Genomic DNA, 24,619 nt, shown 5'->3' on the forward strand with positions numbered 1-24,619 from the left:
TGATCAAATTTTTGGTCACACTTGACTTACCTCACTCTCAAAAATGACTTCCTCACTTTGAAATTGACTTAAAATTACTTTACTTCAAAGGGATAAGGTCAAATGGCTGTGTTACTCTAAATGATGGTTATTTGAGAGCAGTTAACAGAGGCAGCAAAAACTTATACAGATTTTTAATCAAAATATAACATATCAGCTTTCAATGAAAAGATGAATTTTTTGGGTCCGTCTTTCACTGTTTTTTTTAGACTGCGGGTCTACGAAGCTATCTTCTGGCAATCTGCCAGCTATGTTATATAATTTGTTCCTGTGTACATATTGAGCACTGGTGTCAGGACAAATTACCCATTGCCAAAAAACTAAACGTAACAAAATGCCCAAAATATACCGAATATTTAGCAAACTGCTAATTTGTAACCGGATTATTGAGCGAAAATAAATTGAAAATGGGTAATAAATTAGTAACTTGTATTTTGGCATCGAGTAATTTGTCATTTAGCATGAGCAATCTGGTCATTTAGAATCGGAAGATTTGTAATTGAGTTACGGCTTAGGCAGAATTGGAAATCACGATATAAATCAGTTCGAGGAGCTACTTGAGCTGTGATTTTAAATTTTTCCAACAGCATTGGTAGTTTTGGCAGATTTTGCAATGTACGCCTTTTTCGTTCTAGCTACAACAAAAGCCTCTCTGGTGCCAAGTTCCAGTCAGCCAAGAAAACTATTCTGATGGGAGCCTTCTTGGGTTTCGTGTTCTTGGTTGAGTTCCTTGGCTATGGGCTAGCATTCTGGTACGGTCCGCGACTGATAAAGAGCAATGAATTGAAACCTGGCGAGATGATTACCGTATTCTTTGCTGTGATTGTCGGAGCAATGTCTCTTGGGCAGTGCATCACTGCGTTGCTGTCCGTTATGGCTGTTGGCAATGCGATGACTTTCATTACGTCAATAATTGAGCGGGTATGCTATCTGATTTAGAATATCTGGATGCGGAGGCTTCCATGTTAATGGCCGCGTCATCTATTTAAATGGCTATTATTTAGGCGGTAACCCTCTAAGCACGCCTTTAAAAGTCGCTCCAAGCTCTGGTCTTTTCTCGACAAACCAAAAGGGGTTTATAAATATTTTCCACGTTCTTTAAAGAATTTTTTGTATTTTGGCATTTCGCGGAAATTAGATCAAAAATGAGACGTGAGTTGATTTCGCGGTACATATGAAACTGTGAGAAAGTTGTTTAATCATTGAGTCTATGTGTAGTAGTTTTCTTGGAGCCTTTCCAAGTACAGGCTCTAAGTGCACGAAGCGCCGAAGATGCTGAGGAAGCCGATCATGGTTTGAAGGGCAATCTGAGTTTTTGTCACACACATTGGCATCCCTGAGCTTAAGTTGGCTACAACCAAAGCCGGCCCCTTGACTGCAATTTTAGGGTATTTAATCAGTCTGTTCTCGGTTTAAGCTGTTCAGATTTGAATCCAATGAATTTTGAATCCAACGGATTTTCTGAGATTTGTTTGGGTTGACTTGTTCAACTCGGTAGGGTTTTAAGAAAGAAAGAAAGAAAGAATAAATTTTTCCTTTTTATGATAAAATAAATCAATTTAAATCAACAATTTAATTACTTATATTATTATCAACATTATTATATATCATAATAACAAAAGATATCTCGGAGAGGACAGATAGACGGGGCTATTAAACCCACCTAGTATCTGCCCTGGCTAAACTTAAATAGTTAAGAAGAGGAAAAAACGATAACTAAAATTTTTGATGCTGGATACAGAAAAAAAAACGGTTTTTAAGCTCCAAAACAATTCTATTTTTTGAACTCTATACCTACTACGCTATCACTGCATGCTGTGTCTTGATTTCCGAGAGTAACGCTGATTCCTGGCAAATATAAATAAAAGAAAGTAAAAATAAAAAAAATAAAAAAAAAATTTTACAATTCGAATTTCTTCGTCGATTTTCTATGTGTAGACTTCGTTATTTTCCAAAAATAATGCCATTTTTGAGGCCTCGGCACTTACAAAGTAAGTGCCGTAACAGTTTTTGACTAGAGTTCATGGAATAGAAAAATTGAAAGAAAAAAAATTGGATGGTGGTGGGCAAGGAAAAAAAATTACTTAAAAATGTGGGATACCAGCTCCTCATTATTCAGCAAGTAACGTTCTTTAAATCTATGATAAAATTGCGATATTTGTTGCCAATTTTCGTTTTCTATGTCTTGTGCTAGAAGTTAATTCTTTCTCAGTGTGTTAAATAACTTTGCACAACGATATGAAATAGAGGAGCGCTCAAACTGCGTTTTAAAGGAGGGAAGCTTTAGGTAGTTTTTGGTAGATCTTCTGGTTTTTGTGGTACCATGCTCATACTCAAAGAGATCATTTAGATAAGTTTCGCTATGCATCTTTTTCAATGATTTCAGGACAAATTTCAGCAGCTCATAAATATGAAACTCGAATACTGTTAGTAATTTATTAGAGATAAAAATGTCCCTACAACTATCTGACAATTTCCTGAAATAAAGGAGTTTTAGAATTTTTTTCTGAAGAATGTAGATAGGTAGATGCGACGAGTAACTGCAACAGCCATATACTAAAATACCGTATTGAACTATTGGGTTAACATTGCTTCGATAGTAATCAATTAGCTGTTTTCGGGGTACATAGTGACGCAGCTTACATATAATACCACACTGTTTTGAGAGTCTTTTCTTAATATACTCTCTATGTGATTGAAAACTTAATTTACTATCTACATAGATTCCGAGATACTTACAAAGATTACGAACTTCAATAAAGACATCATCAAACTTAAGCACTGATTTGGAAGCACTATTTTTATTCCTTATTTTCATTTGTACTGTTTTATCCATATTCAGTATTAACTTATTAGCAATCAACCAATTATTGATGTTTTGCAGATCTCCTTGCACTGAATTATTGTCTTTGTTGATTGCGGTGAGGTTTGTATCATCCGCAAACAATATAACATCAAGACACTTGAACATCAAGATCATTGATATAAATGAGGAACAATAAAGGACCCAGAATTGAGCCTTGTGGAACCCCACAAACTATAGAATTCCACGAGGAGCAAGCTCCATTTACAATAACCCGCTGTCGTCTCCCTTTTAAGTATGTTGCTATCCAATTTAGAGCTGGGCCCCTGATGCCATTGTTTTCGATCTTTTTTAATAAGATATCATGCTCAATGGTATCAAAAGCTTTTTTAAGATCAAGAAAGAAACTGATAACTTTTACATTTTGACAATTCAATCTTATTTTTCCAAGTAATTCAACAAGAGCGTCAATAGTGCTGTGTTTAGTACGAAACCCAAATTGTCTATTGAAGAGCAAATTATGATATTCCATGTAAGCATATATGCGAATGAACAAAGCACGCTCTATGATTTTACTCCATACAATTAGCAGAGAAATTGGTCTGTAGTTATTTTCATCTAGTTTAGATCCATCCTTGTGAAGGGGAATTACTTTGGCCTTTTTCAGATCATCGGGAAATATTCCTTCTTCGAAAGATTTATTGATTATCTGGGTTAGGTATGGAATCGTAACATTTGATGATAATTTGACTATGACATTTGAGATATCGTCAACACAAGATGAAAATTTACTGTCTAGTTTATCAATGATTTCCCTAATCAATGGCTTTAAATACATTGAGTGGTTGACTTCGTCCATCTTAGGTAAAGGAATGTCTTAAATATTTTCTTTCAACTTCGGACCAACATTGGTGAAGAATGTGTTAAATTCCTCAGCGATGTCAGCGCTGCTTGGATCAGTGCAACGTGCATTGCATTTCTCCAACGCAGGTACTTGTGAACTTTTTCGAGTTGTTCCTTTAATATCACTTAGTAACTTATATGTTTGCCTTGAGTCTCCAATACATGATTCGAATTTTTGCGCATACTCTTTTTTAGCTTTTTTAACACTTTTTCCAAACTTGTCGCGTAATAATTTGAATTTTTTTGCTGCCTCATAATCTTGCGGATTTTGTTTCATGCTACGATGTGCTTTATTTTTTTTTGAAGCGCAGGTTTTTAAGTGAGTTGGTAAACCATTTCGGTACTTTTGATTTTTTATCAGCCAAGCATTTTAGAGGAGCGTACTTGTTAGTGGTTTCTAGGAAAAGGTTGTTGAATTTAGTAAACAATTCATTGGTACCATCAAATTCTAAAAAGTGACATCGATTCCTTAGGCTCCAGTCTAAATCAGTTAAATAATTCGACAGTTGTTTTTGGTCTTTTATAAAGCTTATATCTCTAAATGGCAAATAGTTTTGTTCAGTATCAACATTAATTGGCCACTTCATTAGGATCGGATAATGATCTGCAAAATTTTCATGCGTTAATACACTAAATTCAGGGCTGGCAAAATTTTGATATATAAAATGATCTAGACAAGTTGAGGAGTTAGAAGTTTTCCGGGTAGTTTCAAGATTAGCAAGCTCAAAATCATTAAAAGATATCGGGCATAGGTAATTTGATTGTAATTGATTCTTTAAATGAGTGTCGATGTTAAAATCACCAGTTATAACGGTTGGACAATTTAAGGAAGTTAAATCATTCAAAAAATTATCCAATTTTTCGACGAATTTTAGTTTATTTGTTCTTGGAGGATTGTAGACAGTAGCCAATTTAAACCTGTATTTTTTGTACTGTAATGAGACCAGAAGAGTCTCTTCCATTTCTGTTGAATGTGTTTCTAACAAGGACATTGAATCCTGAATTTGTATCATAACACCTCCGCCATGTGTATTTCTATTCTTAACTGCATAATTATTATAGCCTGGAACCAATAAGGAATCGATGTCATCGTTATCAGTTAACCAAGTTTCAGTGAGATATATGAGATTTGGTGGAGACTCAAGACTATGTATAAGTGCTTCCAAATCATTTAAATGCTTTTTAACGAACGAACATTCACAGTTAATATAGACATAGTAGTTGGTTTGAGGACAACATCATTTAGCACAGAAATAGAAAGGTTTTCGGTTTCACTAATATTCATAGTAGGATCGAAAACAGTTCTTTAAATCATGTAGACTATAACCAAGATTAAATGCACCTTCATATAGATTAAGAATTTTGTGAACACGGTTGTCATCTTTTTTGGTGTACAATATAGAACCATCTTTTGTATATGCTGAATTTAATCGGTTGTCCTGTTTCATCATGTTGAGGAACATCACTCTTGGTCGGCTTATGTCTTCGAAAGTTCGAATATTACTTCCTTTTTCAAACAAAACTTTCTTCTTTCGCAATACATCGATCTTAGCAACCCGCCTTGAAAATTTGACAATAATTGGCTTGACCTGGCTTTTGCGAGAGGGTAGCCGATGAGCAATAGAAATATCCTTTACATCGACACATGTTTCTAAGGTGTTAGCTAGCGCAAGCACTTTCTCCATAGTTTGATGTAAATTTTCGCCAAGAGGTTGCCCGTTCTCGTTTAAATCTTCCTGAAGACCAAGAATTTGTCGCGTCTATTGTAGGTTTCGAGTTGCTCTGCCTCGCATCTTGCCAACATTTCATTCTTCGTGTCAACAAACTCAATGTCTCGCCCCACATTATCGATGATCTCCATTTTCGCCCTTTTCACTGCTTCTTCGATCATGGTGTTGAACGTACATTGCATTTCACAGACAATGTTTTCTATTATGTTAGGGATTGCATTGTTGATTGTGCTAACTATCGTGCCTTCAATTTTCTTCCAAATATCAGTTGTAGTCATCTCACATTCGTTTACGGGACTTAGTTCTGTGCAAGGTCTTTTTGCCGTGTTCTTCTTTTCGCCCGGTGTTATTGGGGTTTGATCGTAGGGTCTTAGTGTAGGCATTGCATTGTCATTGCTCGCGTTTGCATCTGTTTGCAATTCCACTTCAAACTGAGTGGGTTCAGTGGGTTCTTCACTTGAGGACATTTTCACTTCTCTGAAACTATTTAATAAGTTTATCACAACAATTAGGCCCAGGGGTTTTCGTTTCGATGTCAATCATTATGGTTGAAAATTGGGCCGACTAAGTTTCCTTGGAATTGATAGCCACCTCAGACATCATTACTTTTTATGACCGTTTTATGAGCTATATGATTTATACTAATTTATACTAATTTATACTAATTTTTAATAGCCGCCCTCATCTTCTCAGCCGGCTATTATTGCGCTCGTATTTTTTTTTTACTTCGTCCAGCTTTTTTTCGCTTTACCATTTTACCGCTTTTTCGACATTTTGCGTGAAATCTTTTTGACTTCTCTAGGCTAGTTTCTCTCTTCTCTCATTCTGCTAAAAGTGAATTTGAACATCAGTTGCTAAGCAAAGCAATTCAAAATGAACAGAGTCGGTATAAAAAATTGAAGTCAGAAATAGAAACGGAATAAACCCATAAAGCCCAATTTTAGATGCCCGCTATTTGAACGTCGTTCCTATAAGTCTTATTTACCATCTCTAATGCTTATTGTTATTGATGGTAGCCCTTGTAGCCTCTCTCTAAAACAGAAGTATGTTCAACCACGAAATGCCATCAAAATAAATCGGACTTAAAAAAATGTTTTTGTACAAAAATCTTTTTTTTTCAATATCTTCTGTTATTTAAATCCCAATCATGCTTAGTGGAATCAACGGTGGCTATTTTCTGGCAATCTGCCGGGTATGTTTTGCGTTTTTTTGGCCCTAGGTGTCAAGGAACTTCCTCTAGGGTATAATAATGGGTTATTGCATAGTTTCGTGTGTTAATGAAATTGGTTTGCAACATTTTAACATCAAGAGTTTTAGAAATTTCCAGCCACAGGAGCATGGAAACCTCCGCTAGAAATTGATAAGTTACTGAAAAAGTTGCAATGGCCATGGAATGGTTTTCAACATATTAATATCACAAATTTTGCATTTCTTTTTATAAATCTTGCGATTTTTTCAAGTTTTTGAAATTTTCTGTCATTTTTTTAGGTTTCTCCAGCCTCAAGGGCTGGGGAATCTCCTCTAGGGTTTGATAATAGGTTACTGCATAGCTTCTGGTGGCAATGAAATAGAGTTCAATCTGTAACTGTCAAGAATCTTAGCAATTTTTTGATAAAATTTAAAATTTTCTAGTTCTAATATATTTGACAGATGTTTTTTTGCCTCAGCTGCCTGGCTACTTCCTTTAGGGTTTGATATTATGTTACTAAATGGTTGCTAGGGGCAATGGAATTGTTTTCAAATTTTTAGTATCACGAATTTTTGCAATTTTTTGATAAAATTTATCGAATTCTATGAGCAAGTAAAACTTTTTAAGGCCTGTAATAGTGATACTCGATATTCTCTGGTGACAATGAAATGGTAGATTTCAATATCTGAACATTTTAGTATCAGGAGTTTTGTTAAAGCAGCAAGATTTTGTTAAAATTTGCAAATGTTTAATCTTTTTTGAATTTTTTTGTGATTTTCTGAGTTTAACGATCTTTGCTGGCCGACGAAACTTTTTTATTTCTTGCAAATGTTAATTGATAGAACTGCAGAGACAATAAAATGGTAACATATTTTCCTGCAAAATTTAGAAACTTTCTTTGAATTTTGCACTTCAGTTTTTTTTAGGCATTTGTCATATTTCTTGTGTTTATCTACCTTTAGTGGCTAAAAAATCTCCTTCAAGGCTTTTGCGTGACTTACTGAGGAGTATATTAAATTGTATCATATTTGGCCTTCAGCGTAAAAGCTGAAAGAGATTTAGCAATGATTTTTTTTGTTTAGTTTGTTTGATTATTTTGGTTTCTCAACTACTATTTTGTCTTTTTGGCTGGGATTGTTCAATTGATCTTCTGGTCAGGTACATCAGTTTTTTTCATTAAATTCTGTGGATTGTGTTTCACGACTTGTCCTGCTATGTTTTTTTACTTGTCGTGCTGGAATATCGCTACCTTAGTTCACAGCTTGTTCAACGTTTTTGCATGAAATCTTTTTGATTTCTCTAGGCTAGTTTCACTCTTCTCTTATTCTGCTAAGTGTTTTTAAACAGCAGTTGCTTAGCAAAGCAATTCAAACTGAACGGAGACCGTATCAGAGAAAGAAATCGGAAATAGAAACGGGATGAACCCATAAAGCCCAATTTTAGATGTCCGTTACTCGAACTTTCTTCTTAGTTACCATCTCTAATGCTTATGGGTATTGATACTAGACCATATCGTCTCATTAAGAAACAAGAGTATGCTCAGCTACAAATTGACATCAAATTAGTTCGCACTTTTAATTTATTTGTTTACAAAAATCCTTTTTTCATTTGTTTTTCTCTTCTTTCAATCCCTATCTTGGTTATGGGAAGCAATGGCGGCTGTTTTCCGGCAGTCTGCCGGTTATATTTATACTGCTCAGGTTTTGAAATTGGCGGCTGTTTACCTGTAGGAATTTTTTAATGGCCGTAAAGTGATAGTGGGGCTATTATTGGTCGTCTCTTGGTTTCCTACGACTCGAAGAGGAGTATTGGTTTTCTTGAGTATTGTCGTGTGATCTTGTTTTTTCTAAGCGAGAGAGGTTTTTTGATCAGGCGCTTCGTTCAATGACTTTTTGACTTTGAATAGTGTTTGGACAAAATTGCGCATATGGATAACCGCTTTTGGCAGTTTTACCGAGTTTTTATTATTAATTTTGTTTTTTGTAGAAATATATTTTTTCGGTGCTGTATTAGCAGCTCTATTATGCATTTTTTTCTCGGTTTTTTGTTTGTATTTTGGTTATTAATTAATAGAAAAAGTATTTGTGGGCACTTTCAGGGATTTTAAATGCGGTTTTGTTAATAATTGAATTTAAATTCTGACGTTTCGAGTAGCTTCCGGAATTCTTCCGGCTATATGTTTTTTACCGGAAGTACTATTCGTTCAGACGGCGTTTTGACCTAAATCTGCTCTGTAGGCGGAAATACATCTTTTGGTGTATTTAAGGGCCATTTTTTGGTTTGCATACCCAGCCTCAATTTTTCCCTACCCATGTTATCGTTTTTGCCCTGCCCCCAATTCAGAGTTTAAGCTAGTGACTACCGCATCCATGCCCTCGCAAGTCATTTGAGAGCAGTCCGTCCAACTTAAGTCGATTACCTTAGTGTTGTCTTTCAGCAATATTGAAGCTGTTGAGCATTTAATTCAGATTATAGTTGTTCAACTTTTTCGAAATTATGTAGTGAATTTCAGAAAGGTTGAAAATCATAAAGGGTTTTCTCAATCTTGAGCTGAATTGTTTTATCGGAATTTATGAGTGGCTCTCGAAAAAGTTGAGCGATTCTTGTCATGTCTTTATGCAAATTTTTGCCTGACTGTTTTCTAGAATATTCTCGGCCCGTTTGAAATAAGCTCTAATGACTTCATTTGAAGCGTTTAGTGAATGTATCCAGGCTACTCCCTCTGCCCAAATGAATTAAGTTGAGCGCCTGCCTGTCGTTCAAGAGGAATTCGTACGACGTTACGCGGTTTGTTTGAAATCTGAAACCCAGATATAATGTAAAACGATTGATAATGGGAAGTATTTCTTTCCGAATAAGCGGAGCTATGAATTGAAAAACCCCAAGTAAGTGAACAGGACCTCTGGAGAAATGCATTTAAATGCATATAAATGAGAAAAGTCTAATCGAAAAATTAAATAGTGTCATGCTTTTGTAAGTAGTCGATTTTCCCTTAGTTTTAAATTTATAAAACTGTTTGTGCTGTGTTCTGTTCCCTGCTTACCAAAATGATATGTTGTAGGGGAACTGTAGGATGTTAAAGAATAAAGCTGTAAACTGAGATTGTTTAATTGAGATTGTCAATTACTTTTCAGAAACCGATTATCGACTCAGAGTCAGACGAGGGAGAAAAGCTTTCTTCAATCAGTGGACAGATGGAGTTTAGGAATCTGAAGTTTTCCTATCCAACCAGGAAAGATGTTGAAGTGAGTCTTTATTCCAATATGATCTTTTGTTGTGATTGAAAACTTTACCGTAGAATTCCTATGCTTAGCTGAGTTGGAAGTTAAGGTTGAAATCGAGGAAGATTAAAATTTCGGATTCAAATAATTTCGGCAGTTTTTAAAGTGGAAAAAATTTTAAGGGTTTAAAAACAAGTCGATGCTCTTTATTTAAATTTTTTTTTTCGATGCTCTTTATTTAAAAAAAACTGATGCATGTTGCTGAATGATTGTTTAGGTTCTGAAATGCTTCAACTTAAGCGTGAAGCCGGGTCAGAAGATTGCCTTAGTGGGTGCGAGTGGATCTGGCAAGTCGACTATCGTGAACTTGATCCAGAGATTTTATCATTATCCTATTGGATCGGTATGTGGTTTTATTTCGGTTTGATTTAGTTGTTAGTTTAAATAATATAGACTGCAATGACTGCATATATTCAACGCATTTTTTGTCATTTAGTGTAAAATTTCTTCTGTAGCTTTTTAATAGCCGCACAGCGATAGCTGGGGCTATTGTTGGCCTTCTCTTGGTTTTTTTTATAGCTGCGAAGCTGTAAGCTGAGCGTAGCTATATTGCGGTGCTCTTGGTTTTTTTTGTTTCGTCGTCTGACGCTCTTTTTCGTTTTACATTTGTTCACACAGCAAAGCTGAAGTCAAATTTTCTGAATGACTTCTTCCTCTCACTAACGGCATTTGCGCGCGTGAAGTCATTTCTCACTCGCTTTAGCAAAAGGTTTTAGGTTGCATGATTAGATTTTGATCATACGTGACTTACCTCACTCAATAAAATGACTTTTGCACTTTAAAACTTAAGTTTAATTTGAATTTGTACAAGGTCAAAGGAACTCATATGTGCAGTAAAGGTCCCTAATAAGAGGCTTCTGTGGAATAAATTTTAACAAGCTTAATTTATCGCTGAATGTTTTTAGCCTAGTGTTTTGAGCGGCGTCAATTTTTTTTTCAATTTAGATCTGTATCTGTTTCTATCTCTATTATCTGGCACGCAGGTCTATTCTTTCGCAGCTATTCCGGCAATCTGCCGGCTATGTTTTGAATTTGAATTGTATTGGGGCGCTGTCTTTTTTTACGACTCGAAGAGGAGTATTGGAGAAGCCCTTTTTTAAATCAATTTTATTGGAGTGATTTTTGAAGCGGGAACAAAACGCGTGCAAAAATTTGGAGTGAATTTGGTGCTGAACAAAAGTGAAGAGCGAAGCGAAAAGTGAGTGGTTTTTCTTCATACCACTGTTTTTGAGAGAGCGAGAAAATTCTCTAATTTTATGATATTGTATTACTTTCAGGCTTGTTTTGATAGGAATGGAAGGTTTCAAGTAGTTAATTTGATTTTTAATGCTAATTTGGAGGTTTTTGATCAGTTTTGCTGATTTTTAGACGAAATTTATTTTTTTACATGTTTTTTAATAGCCGCCCTCATCTTCTCACCCGGCTATTATAGCGCTCCTATTTTTTCTTACTTCGTCGAATAATAAATTGTTTCGCTTTACCTCATTTTGCCGCTTTTTCAACATTTTGCGTGATATCTTTTTGACTTCTCTAGGCTAGTTTCTCTCTTCTCTTATTCTGCTAAAAGTGATTTTGAACATCATTTGCTCAGCAAAGCAATTCAAAATGAACATAGACGCTTGTTACTTAAGGAATATTCAGTTACCAATTGACTAAAGTTTTCTTGGTATAAATCTTTTTTTTTAGGAAAATTGACAGAAAAATTGAGAAATTTTAAACCATTTTTCTCTTTTTTTTTGCAGTTTTTCTTTTCTTTAGAAATCTTAGATAATTTTCTTAGCCTATTATGAGTTGCCCGTTGTTTTGCGAGCTTTTCATTTCTTTAATTACAAAGGAACTTTACTCGGCTTTATGTTTCCTTGTACTATTAAGTTTTTAAAAGAATTCATTAAGTTTTTCTAGTTTTTTTCAATTTGTTTTTGAATGCCGTTTCTTTTCTTCCTTAATTTTTATGGCATTTGTGGAGGATTAGGGTTCACAATGGTTGTTCTAGTTGTTTAGTCATAAGTATGGGCAATTTTCTCCTTCGAGTCGTTTCCGGAATTCTTCCGGCTATGTTTTTTAAGATCTGTTCACACATTTTCATGATTTCTGAAGTCAAATTGGAGTAGTGATTTTGGTCACGCCGAAACAGGAAGTGGAGCAAAAAAACGAGTGGTTTTGAGGCGTGAAATTTTTTGCTCTAAATTTAAAGTAGAGTGAGAAAACGGTGTTTGAACAGAAATTCGCTTTCTCGCTAGTGGTTTTTTGTTCACATGCGGCAATTTCACTTTGATTTTTACTTTTTTTCGATTTTTTGGATCGGATTTTTTTCTCAATGGTTTTCCCAATCCATTCATAGTCCGTTCTGGGTCTACTTTTCTGTTTAGTCAATGAAAATTCTGTGAATTGTACGTCAGGACTTGTCCTGCTATGTTTTTTATTTCCTTGTCGCGATTTTTGTTACGACCATATGACGTCACAACCACTTCGAATCTGCTTTTTGTTCATTCGTTCATACAATTTTAACTGAAATGCGTGCGTGACGTCATTTTTTGCTCTTAGTGGAGCGAGTTTTTGTTCATTCGCGTGATAAAATTTTTGGTCACATTTGAATTACCTCACTCTCAAAAATGACTTCCTCACTTTGAAATAGACTTTTATTTACTTTAATTCAAAGAGATAAGGTCAAATGGGTATGTGTCACTCTAAATGAAGTTTAAAGTTTTTTTGGTCTGTCTTTTTACTGTTTTTTTTGAGACTGCAGATCTACGAAGCTATTGCGGCTATTTTCCGGCAATCTGCCAGCTATGTTTTAATAAGTTTTCTGCTTTCTCACGGATACTAAGACTTTGTTGAGAATTTTTGAGACGGCTAAGTCAGAACTAGGCTTGAAATAGCCTGAAGGTGAATCCATTACTTTTAGATCACATTAGATGGAGTGGAACTGAAAAGGCTGAATGTGAAGTGGCTAAGGCAGCAAATGGGAGTGGTGAGTCAGGAGCCAGCGCTGTTTGCCTGTTCCATCAGGGAGAATATACTCTACGGCAGAGAAAATATCACCCAGAAAGAGATCGAAGATGCTCTTGAGAAGGCCAATGCCAAACAGTTTGTCGACAAATTGCCCAAAGTCAGTATTATTCTTACTCGTCTTTCATATGGATATTGGTTGTTAATAGCAGCCGTGAGCCTCTCAAAGGCTATTATTTAGGCGCTCTCATTTTTACAATCCAAGAACTGGATTGTATTGGGGCTCTGTCTTTTTATAGCTGCGAAGCTGTAAGCGGAACGGAGCTATAGTGCGGTGCTCTTGTTTTTTTACAATTCAAAGAATTTGCATTGTATTGGGGCGCTGTCTTTTTTTTAAAGATCTGTTCACACATTTTCATGATTTTTGAAGCCAAATTGGAGTAGTGATTTGGTGACGCCGAAACAGGAAGTGGAGCGAAAAAGCGAGTGGTTTTGCTGTGTGAATTTTTTTCGCTCTAATTTTAAAGTAGAGTGAGAAAACGGTGTTTGAACAAAAATTGGCTTTCTAGCTAGTGGATTTTTAATAGCCGCGTCAGCAATTCCAGGCGGCTATTATAGCGCTCCTATTTTTTACAATTCAAAGAAATTGAATTGTATTGGGGCGCTGTCTTTTTTTTTTTTTAAAGATCTGTTCACACATTTTCATGATTTTTGAAGTCAAATTGGAGTGGTGATTTTGGTCACGCCGAAACAGGAAATGCTGCGAAAAAGCGAGTGGTTTTGCGGCGTGAATTTTTTCGCTCTAATTTTAAAGTGGAGTGAGAAAACGGTGTTTGAACAAAAAATCGGTTTCTCGGTAGTGGTTTTTTGTTCACATGCGGCAATTTCACTCTGATTTTTACCGTTTTTTCAATTTTTTGGATCGGATTTTTTTCTAAATAGTTTTCCCAATCCATTCAAAGCTCATTCTAGACCTAGTTTTTTGTTAGAATCAAAATTACATATATCACTAGTGGTTTTTTGTTCTCCATAGCAGCATTTTGTCATTGATTTTCTATTTTTTTTTGGTTTTTTCATCTGATTTTTTTAGAAATGGTTTTCCCAATTCACTCATTGTCCGTTCTAGGTCTAGTTGTTTGTTAAGTCAATGAAAATTCTTTGAATTGTACTTCAGGACTTGTCCTGCTATGTTTTTTTTTAAGATCTGTTCACACATTTTCATGATTTTTGAAGTCAAATTGGGGTAGTGATTTTGGTCACGCCGAAACAGGAAGTGGAACGAAAAAGCGAGTGGTTTTGCGGCGTGAATTTTTTCGCTCTAATTTTAAAGTAGAGTGAGAAAACGGTGTTTGAACAAAAAATCGGTTTCTCGGTAGTGGTTTTTTGTTCACATGCGGCAATTTCACTCTGATTTTTACCGTTTTTTCAATTTTTTGGATCGGATTTTTTTCTAAATAGTTTTCCCAATCCATTCAAAGCTCATTCTAGACCTAGTTTTTTGTTAGAATCAAAATTACATATATCACTAGTGGTTTTTTGTTCTCCATAGCAGCATTTTGTCATTGATTTTCTATTTTTTTTGGTTTTTTCATCTGATTTTTTTAGAAATGGTTTTCCCAATTCACTCATTGTCCGTTCTAGGTCTAGTTGTTTGTTAAGTCAATGAAAATTCTTTGAATTGTACGTCAGGACTTGTCCTGCTATGTTTTTTTTTAAGATCTGTTTACACATTTTCATGATTTTTGAAGTCAAATTGGGGTAGTGATTTTGGTCACGCCGAAACAGGAAGTGGAGCGAAAAAGCGAGTGGTTTTGCGGCGTGAAATTTTTTCGCTATAGTTTTAAAGTAGAGTAAGAATACGGCGTTTGAACAAAAATTCGCTTTATCGGTAGTGGTTTTTTGTTCACATGCGGCAATTTCACTTTGATTTTTAGTGTTTTTTCGATTTTTTGGATCGGATTTTTTTCTAAATGGTTTTTCCAATCCATTCATAGTCCGTTCTAGGTCTAGTTTTCTGTTTAGTCATTGAAAATTCTTTGAATTGTACGTCAGGACTTGTCCTGCTATGTTTTTTTACTTCGTCTAACAGATTTTTTCGTCTTACCCTGACTTTCATAACTTTGAGCTTTCAAAACGGGATAAACAGGTAAAGCTCAGCGGGCATCAAGTTTCATTAGAGCTTCTTAGCTGCGTTTGGTAGTCCTTCAAGTACTTAGAGTGGTGAAGTTACTGGGAAATTACCTCACTTAAAAATTGACTTGTGAAATCACTTAATGAACTTTAACTTTTATGACAAATTACTAGTTAAAGATCAATAGTGTGCATCAAAGTATTACCAAACGTATTTTCCCTAATTTTTTAGTATTAAAGTATTGACTTTATGATTTCGAATATTATTTTTGAAAAAGCTCCTTTAGGGCTTTTTCCTTATAGAGCGTATGTGTCTCATAAAAATGACAGTCCTGATCTAACACAAAGAGTCTAGTGGTCTACTAAAAGTCTGGTGGTCAATCTGTGTATATTTTTTAGTTGCTTCAAATCCATGGAAGACCTGAAGCGTCTATCGTGGTTATTAATAGCCGCCCTCATCTTCTCAGCCGGCTACTATAGCGCTCCTATTTTTTTTTTTACTTCGTCGAATAAAAAAATGTTTCGCTTTACCTCATTTTGCCGCCTTTTCAACATTTTGCGTGAAATCTTTTTGACTTCTCTAGGCTAGTTTCTCTCTTCTCTCATTCTGCTAAAAGTGATTTTGAACATCAGTTGCTCAGCAAAGCAATTCAAAATGAACAGAGTTAGTACAAAAATGGATGTCAGAAATAGAAATGGGATAAACCCATAAAGCCCAATTTTAGATGCCCGCTATTTGAACGTCGTTCCTATAAGTCTTATTTACAATCTCTAATGCTTGTTGTTATTGATAGGAGCCCCTGTAGCCTCTCTCTAAGAAACAGAAGTATGTTCAACTAAGAATACCATCAAAATAAATCGGAATTAAAAAAATGTTTTTGTACAAAAATTTTTTTTTTTCAATATCTTCTGTTATTTCAATCCCAATCATGCTTATTGGAATCAACGGCGGCTATTTTCCGGCAATCTGCCGGGTATGTTTTTTTTGCAATCTGGCGGCTATGTTTGTTCACATGCGGCAATTTAACCTTGATTTTTACTGTTTTTCCAATTTTTTGGCTTGGAGTTTTTGCTAAATGGTTTTCCCAATCCATTCAGAGTTCATTCTAGGCCTAGTTTTTTTGTTTGAACCAAATTAGTGGCATTTTGACATTGGTTTTTTTGTTATATTTTATTTTTTTATCTGGTTTTTTTAGAAATGCTTTTCCCAATTCACTCTTAGTCCTTTCTAGGTCTAGTTCTTTTTTTAGTCAATGAAAATTCTTTGAATTGCACTGCAGGACTTGTCCTGCTATGATTTTTGTTGCGCCGTCTGACGCTCTTTTTCCTTTTTTTCGTTCACACCAAAGCTGAAGGTAAATTTTCTGAATGACATCCTCCTTTCACTAACGGCATTTGCGCTTGACGTCATTTCTGACTCTCTAGCAGAGTTTTTGCGTGATTGGCTTTTGATCACAAGTAACTTACCTTACTCATTAAAATGACTTTTGCACAACTTAAGTTAAATTTGAATTTGTATAAGGTCAAAGCAACTCAATGTGCCGTAAAGGTCTAATAGGAGGCTTCTGTGAGATGAATGTTACCAAGCTTAATTTGTCGCTGATTGTTTTTTACCCAGTTTTTTGAGCGGCGTCGAGTTTGTCAATTTAGATCTGTATCTATTGCTATCTCTATTATGCGGCACGCAAGTCTATTCTTTCGCAGCTATTCTGGCAATCTGCCGGCTATGTTTACTTTGTTTTTGTAAGATGTTTTCACACATTTTTCAATGACTTTGATCTGTCAAAACGAGATAAACAGGTAAGGCCCAGTGGGCATTAATTTTCATTAGAGGCGCAAAGCTGGCTTTAATAGTCGTTCATGTGCTTTAAGCGGTGTAGCTGCTGGGAAGGTCTTAATTCAAGGCTAAAAGGTCATTTGTTTTAAAATTTTGAGCACAAGATGGTGAGGTTTTTTTACGCTTTTTTCTAAATTTCGAGTTCTTTTTTGATTAATTGCTTGCGTAGAGAAGCAATTATTGTAAACGTGTGTGTTGTTTTTTCCATGCAAAGTTTTTGCTTGACCTTTTTGACTTTTCAAGTGACTTTTACGCCCTTGACTATGTTTCGCGTGATCTAAAATTCTCTCTCAATCACAATTTCAGGCAGTTGAACTCCATTGGCGGCAATTTAATACTAAAAGTCAAATGAAAAGTGCGCCGAAACTGGTGCCATATTTTACTTTAAATCTTAATAGTGGTATATGTTAACCTCTAATGTGGTTATTTGAAGCCTACTATTAGTCCCATTTACCCATTTTGTCTCCCCTCCCCCCATTGAAGCAGGCTGCAATTGACTAGAGCTCCCATTAGTCGTTCGAGAGCAATTCTTCCGACGTTAAGTCAATTATGTTCAATAGACGCCGTCAGCCTCTCAACGGCTATTAGCTCTCTCCTTTTTAAAATTTCGCTTTATCTTTTGAGCACGTTTTTCGTTTTACACGATTCACTCTTTTCACATTTTACTTCCAACTTACCTCACTCACTGTTAACTGAATGGTTTTTAAATTCTTTCATGCATTGAATTACGAAATATAGTAAATACGGTCAAAGTCAAAAGAGCAAAATCGAAAGAGACGGGATAAACCGATAAAGCGCCGTCATTAAGTCATTGAGGATTAGATTTTCGGAGTTCATAAGAGTGTTTGCTAGCTGATATCAGTTTTATGTTTATTAGCGTTCAGTTTAGAAGCTGAATTAAGTGTAATCGTGGAATATAGTTATATGCAGAATTTGCACACCAAATAAGAACTGTCAATTTCTGTCTCTTAAATTTTTCTATTTCAATCCCAATGTGCGTCAAGTGGTCAACGGGAGCTATTTTCCGGCATTTTGCTTACTATTTTGTGGTCTTGAATTTCGGAGTTCATAAGAGTGTTTGCTAGCTGATATCAGTTTTATGTTTATTAGCGTTCAGTTTAGAGTGCGTCAAGTGGTCAACGGGAGCTATTTTCCGGCATTTTGCTTACTATTTTGTGGTCTTGAATTGACGTTTTTATCGTTGATAAATGACTTTTGCAAGATATAATTACTTTTTATGTCCATTTTTTGATGTTGTCTTTTGGTACTGTTAACATACACACGCAAAATGATACTAATTTTGCATTTTTTTCATTCTCCAGTTTGCCAGCCCCAAAGCCATGAAATCTCCTCTAGGATTTCAGTATATGTTTGTGCTTAGTTTTTAGTGGCAGCGGACTTGTTCTCAACTTTTCAATATCACGAGTCTTAAGAATTTTTTTTGATGAAGTTCGCTCTTTTTTGAAGTTTTTTAAAAATATTTCTTTTGTTGTTTTTTTTTTGCCTCAGTGGCCAGCTAACTTTCTCCAGGGTTTGATAGTATGTTATTGCATAGCTGCTAGGGGCAGTAGAATGATCTTAACATTTTGAGATCACAAATTTTTTCGTTTTTTGATAAATTTTAATTATTTTCATGTTACAAATTTATCGATCATCGATACAATGAAACTGTCTATGGCTTAAATTAGGCTTACTGGATATCCTTTGAAGACGACAAAGTTCGGAAGGTATTAATAACACGACTTCATTATTTCATTAAAAATTTGCAATTGATTTCAAGTTTTTGAATTTTTCTGTCATTTTCTGAGTTTATCGATCTTTCAGGGCCGATAAAACTTTTTTCAGCTGTTGCAGGTTTGTTACTGGAAAGATTCCAGAGACAAAAAATGGTTTTTAACATGTTAATTTTGCGAAATTTAGAAACTTTCATCAAATTCTGCCATGCTGGGTAAAAGCTTCAAGACTTTTTGACATGATTATCTTTTTTTATTTGTTTGATTATTTGAGTTTCTCAACTTTTGGAGATTGTTTGTCTTTTTGGCTGGCATTGTTCAATTGATTTGCTGGTCAATTATAGTGATTCTAAGTCTTTCATTCAGTTCTTTGGATTGTATTTCTAGAACTATCCTCCTATGTATTTTTTTAAGTCGCTTTACTTTTTGATAACGTTTTTCGTTTTGTATAAGTCACGATTTTCACGCTTGTCTTCTGACATACCTCACTCTCATGTTTCCAAATCAATGGATTTTGAATTCTTTCATGCATTGAATTACGCAATGTAGTGAATACGGGCAATGTCAAAAGGAGCAAAATCAATTGAAACGGTAAAAACCGATAAAGCTCGGTCATTAAGTCATAGTGCATTGGGTTATCAAAGTTCATTATAGCGATTGCTAGCTCACAAAAGTATTCAGCTTAATAGCTTTCAGTTTAGAAGCTGAATTAAGGATAGTTTCAGAATCGAACTGGAATTGCACACCGAATTGGAACACATTTTCAAACTTAGGAAAAACTTCCGTCAATTTCTATCTTTTTCTCCAAGATGTGCGTCAAGCGCTTCAGTGACGGCTATTTTCCTGCAATCTTCCGGCTGTTATTAGACTTCGCTCTTACGGCAGAAATTGTTAAGAGTTCTTAACACTTGTATATGTTTTGCGAGGGTTTGCAATTGACAGCTGAGAATAATCTTCTAAGCTCAAATTTGGCTTGTTTAGCCAAAATTAATCAAAATTTTCCCCAAAATCCCAAATTTCCCTCAAAACTGCCCAAAATATTGACTACTCGCGACACGGCATGGAAGAAAAGATTTTATAAGATTGGGAGGAGTTCAATCCAATGTAAATTTTTTTTCGGGCGTTTATTGAGCTCACTTGGTTGAGCTCCCTTTATTGAGCATACTAATCTGGGAAATGGTTCGAAGCTGAGAAAGTTTCACGTTAATTTGTATAAATCAACGAAGGTCAACAATTGTATCAGCAAATGACAGCTCAGAATAATCGTCTGAGCTCAAATTTGTCTTTAGCTAAATTTAATCAAAATTTTCCTCAAGGTTCCAAATTTCCCTCAAAATATCCCAAAACATCGAATACTCGCGACACGGCATGAAAAGAAAACCAAAATTTGTAATTTTTCAACCAAAAAGTTTTCATGACATTGGGAGAAGTTCAATTCAATGTAAATTTTTTTGGCGTTTATTGAGCTCCCTTCATTGAGCTCACTAATCTTAGAAAGAGTTCGAAGCTGAGAAAGTTTCACGTCAATTTGTATCAGCAAATGACAACTGAGAATAATCGTCTAAGATTAAATTTGCCTTGTTTAGCCAACAATTAATCAAAATTTTCCTTAAAATTCCAAATTTCCCTCAAAATTGTCCAAAAATCGAATACTTGCGACACGGTATGGAAGAAAAACCGAAAATTGTTATTTTGCAACCAAATGGTTTCATTAGATGGGGGAGTTCAATCCAATGTAAATTTTATTCGGGCGTTTATTGAGCTCACTATATTGAGCTCCCTTCATTGAGCTCAATAATCTGAGAAAGGGTTCGAAGCTGAGCGAAAGTTTTGCGTATAAATCAACGAAAGTCAACAACAATAGTTAACTGTGTCGATAGTCCGAAATTGGTTAAGCGCATTTTTCAACTTCAACGATTTGAGCTTCAACGAAGTTTGTAGCAATTATATTAGTCCTGCGGTCTTTTTTAATGCAATTTTTAGCTCGACCAATTTTTCGTCGGACCCTGTGTGCTTTTCTACTTAAAAGCCCGATAAACAGGTAAAGTCCGGAGGGCATTAAGTGGCTCAGCAGCTTTCTTAGAGCCTCAATAGTCCCCCAACCCATAAAACTCCCACGTCCATTCTCGTCCACCCGGCGATTTGAACCTCCCCTTCCACTCCTCCCAACCCTAACCCCCTACTCTTCCTAATTCTAACATCCCTAAGCCCCAGCTAGCTACCGACGCCAACTGCCCGGTTGTCGTTTGAGAGCAATTCGCCCAGTCTTAGTCGGTTTTTGTTTTTTTTAGCTGTGAACCATTGGTGAGAGTTATCATAGCGGTTGACTGTTCACCCGCTCACAATGAGTTGAAAGCAATAACTAAGTTTTATCTGGCGCTATTGATCTTAGATTGGTAATAAAAGCAGAGGGGAAATTTTTAAGAAACATGAGAACTTGTTTAGATCTTTTTTAATGGCTCTGTAATTTGATTAAACGAGATTATTTTTTTTTGGTATTTAGTAATCTCATGCTATCAGAGAAGATTGCCAATTTGTATTTGTACATTATTTAGTATTGAGTCGATTAAAAGTTTGAAGACAATTTTTCTACTTTTTGCAATCTTACGCTATTCTAAGAGCGACTATTTGAACTGAAGTGCTATGAATCTTAATCTGATCTTAATTCTGTCTTATCTGAGTCTTATCTAATTCTGTTTTAGAACGAAGATAATCGAATCATTTGAACTGCAGTTGTAAATTTCATTCGTGCTCAATACTAGGCTTTAAGATCCAGTACTAGTTTTTACAGATCTTACTCGAGAAGAGACTCCAATTTTTCTTTTAATTTTTTCATAAGAAACAATTGATTGCTCTCCAGTGTCTCCAATTATTTGTCGTGATGATTGTTTTTAATGCAATGTTTGGGACGATTGATGTCGTCTGACCAGTGAAACTATTGATATGCCGAGTTATTAGTTATAAGACAGAATTAAGATCAGATTAAGATTCATAGCACTTCAGTTCAAATAGTCGCTCTTAGAATAGCGTAAGATTGCAAAAAGTAGAAAAATTGTCTTCAAACTTTTAATCGACTCAATACTAAATAATGCACAAATACAAATTGGCAATCTTCTCTGATAGCATGAGATTACTAAATAATTCTTCACACAACACACAATTCTTCACACAACACACAATTCTTTCATTCTGTACAGTTGCTTCTTGACCTTCATTTTTTAAACACTTTCTTATGCATTGCTAGTTTTAAACGTTAGCACAATAGTTCTTTTTAAGCAACAGATTCTGTAACATAGTTCTAATTGTGAATATCAATAATTGTAAATTACTCCTGTAAATATCCTCCTGTAATATATTCCAATCATGATGATGACTGCAGAAAAGTTTAATAGTTATTCAAAAGCGGATCTTTATAAAATTTATTGCGAACTTTATCAAAAATTAGAGGAGAAGGACAGTCTCATCGCCGAGCATGTGGTAACCGTGAGTGAATTCCTTAAAAAATCGACACAGGTAACAACTAATTCAGCTATTATAACACCAACGATTAACACGAGTGCAAAAAATGACGTTTTTATTCGAAAGTTTGAAACATTAGAGATCGAGGAGAAAACAGAAAATTTTTTAATTGGTAGTAGTATAATCAAACACCTGGCAAGAGATCGGACATTTCCTCAGGACTGCAGTATACATGCTTACCCAGGCTCGACAACAAAGGAGAAATTGCAATTATTACAGGGTTACGATCAAAAAAAGATGAAAACAGTTATTTTACAGGATGGGACCAATGCTATTCTAAAACAAAAAAGTGATCATTTAGAAACATTATTCTCAGATTACAAAGATCTTGTCTCTGCAATACAGGAAAAGTTCAGCCCAGAATCATTGGTATTGATGGAAGTGCCTCCTTTAAAAAAATTGCCGAAAAACGAACAGACAAACAACAAAATTTATGAATTCAATGAAAAACTGCGAGAGTATATTACACAAGAAAACACTGAAAAAATCAAAATACTTCCTGTGTGCAACATGTTGAGTCAAATGGCAAATTACAACGCTCTCTTTTACGATGACATACATTTTAATTTTCAGCAGGGAATTCCGTTTATTAAAAACGCAGTTTTAAGTCATTTTCTTTTAACTTCTTGTAATCTTGTTCGATTACAACCTTTGCAATATTCTCAAAGTGCATACGTGAGTAGGGCTAACACTTACAAACCATGGAGACAAACATATCGTTATACAAATGGATTTTAGCTGCAGTTTCTGTTGTTTTTAAACTATTTTGCAACGTGTAATGATTTATAATCAGATATAACCAAAAATGGCAGGTATTCGACTCATAGTTATACTATGTGTACTACTCACATCCTCCGATAGTATTTCAGAATGTTTTTACAGTCTTCCTTATGCATCTCGAATACCTTCATTCAAAGGAATCTGTAACAGCAAACAATGTGCTTCACCATCCAAATTCAACTTTTCCTTTTTCTTGGTTGTTATATGGTATCTTCTACTAAAAAGTGGTGATATCGAAATAAACCCTGGACCAGTTCTGCCATATGCACTTATGATGAAAAAGTTAAAATTATTTGATTCCAGAATAAAAATTCTACATCAAAACGCCAGAAGTTTAGCAGGACAACATCTGCTGTTGAAAGAACTCATTCAAGACATTGGTTACAACTGCATATATGCGTTTAGTGAAACATGGTTGTCACAAAACCATCCGGAAGAATTTTGGCATATAGATAAGCAAAACTTTGACTGTTTTCGAAAAGATCGCATCCAAACAACAAAAACAAAAGGTGGTGGTATTATCATGTACATTCCAAAATTATTAAAACCTCGTCTCCGCGATGATCTCAGCTGCTTTCCGGATACAATTTTTGAAAGTTTATGGGTTGAGTTGAGCATACAAAAGAAGAAATGCGTTTTGAATTTATCATACTGTCCGGAAAAAAAACTTGTTAAGATGTTTTTGGAAAAATTGGTCCTGGGAATTGATCTTGCTATGGCTGAAGGAAAATCTGTCATACTTGCTGGAGACTACAATTTAAACTATTTTGCAAAGCGCGACAGAAGTCTGCTGCAATCTGTAATTTCTCCATATGACCTTAAACCAACGAATAATGACACAGCTACAAGAATGATTAACTCTTCTTCAACACTTATCGATTATATCATAACAGACGATTTCGAAACTGGCATAGTAGCGGATACGATTTTGAAAACTGATCATTTTGCAACAATCACAGTTCTTAAATCTGTGATGCTAAAATCAAAAACAACAAAGAAAAAGTTTTTTGACAAAAAAAAATATTCAGCCATAGCATTCCAAAATTTTATTAAAAATTCAGACTGGAGACACTTTTACGGTGCAGTGACAGGAGATATGATGTTATTAGAATTTCAAAGAATTATTGAAAGAGCATTAGCACTACATGCTCCAATTAAAACCTGTTATATTAGAACAGATAAACCAAAATTCTTGCTTCAAGAAAAATGGTTATGTGAGGAAACAAAAAGACAGTTTTCAAGAATTAGCGATGATGAAACTAAAAATGATTTAATCCGTCAAAAAGAAAAACAACTTCTTTCAAGTTTTATGGAGTTAAACAGTGAAAAAGCCAGATGGAAATTCATTCAAGATCTTCGTAATAAAGAAAAGACTCAAGCAAGAATTCAATCTTTATTAAACAGTTTTGGTGATAAGATAACAAAGCCCATGGAAATCGCAAATCTTCTAAATTACAGATTTTCGACTCTAGGAGAGTTTATTGGCTTGCAACAAACAAACAACATTCCTCCTAAAACTGCTCCGAGAAAGTGTTTCAATTTCCGATATATAACAACCAAGGAAACAAATGTGCTCATAGATTCTTTGAATACAAGTAAACCAGTCGGTCCTTCAAAAATACCAGCTTGGGCAATAAAAGATGCTAAAGCAGCGCTAGCGGAACCACTATGTTATCTCATTAATCAATTCATTACAGAAGGAAAATTTCCAGAAGATCTTAAAAAA

General features: G+C 35.0%; 2 protein-coding genes across 3 annotated transcripts in view; both read left to right on the forward strand.

Moving 5' to 3' along the window:
• Nucleotides 1–24,619, forward strand: part of LOC142339355 (uncharacterized) — a 243,356-nt gene that overhangs the window by 153,103 nt on the left and 65,634 nt on the right. The gene's annotated exons all lie outside the window — the stretch shown is intronic.
• Nucleotides 1–24,619, forward strand: part of LOC142339354 (ATP-dependent translocase ABCB1-like) — a 105,612-nt gene that overhangs the window by 23,654 nt on the left and 57,339 nt on the right. For both annotated transcript variants that reach the window (XM_075389350.1, XM_075389351.1), the window contains exons 7-10: nt 675–960; nt 9,799–9,909; nt 10,163–10,288; nt 12,851–13,054. In XM_075389350.1, coding sequence (XP_075245465.1) covers nt 675–960; nt 9,799–9,909; nt 10,163–10,288; nt 12,851–13,054 — 727 coding nt within the window. The remainder of the gene's footprint in view (nt 1–674; nt 961–9,798; nt 9,910–10,162; nt 10,289–12,850; nt 13,055–24,619) is intronic.

This window comes from Convolutriloba macropyga, chromosome 5, assembly GCF_964194025.1.
Source record: "Convolutriloba macropyga chromosome 5, txConMacr16.3, whole genome shotgun sequence".
NCBI lineage: Eukaryota > Metazoa > Xenacoelomorpha > Acoela > Convolutidae > Convolutriloba > Convolutriloba macropyga.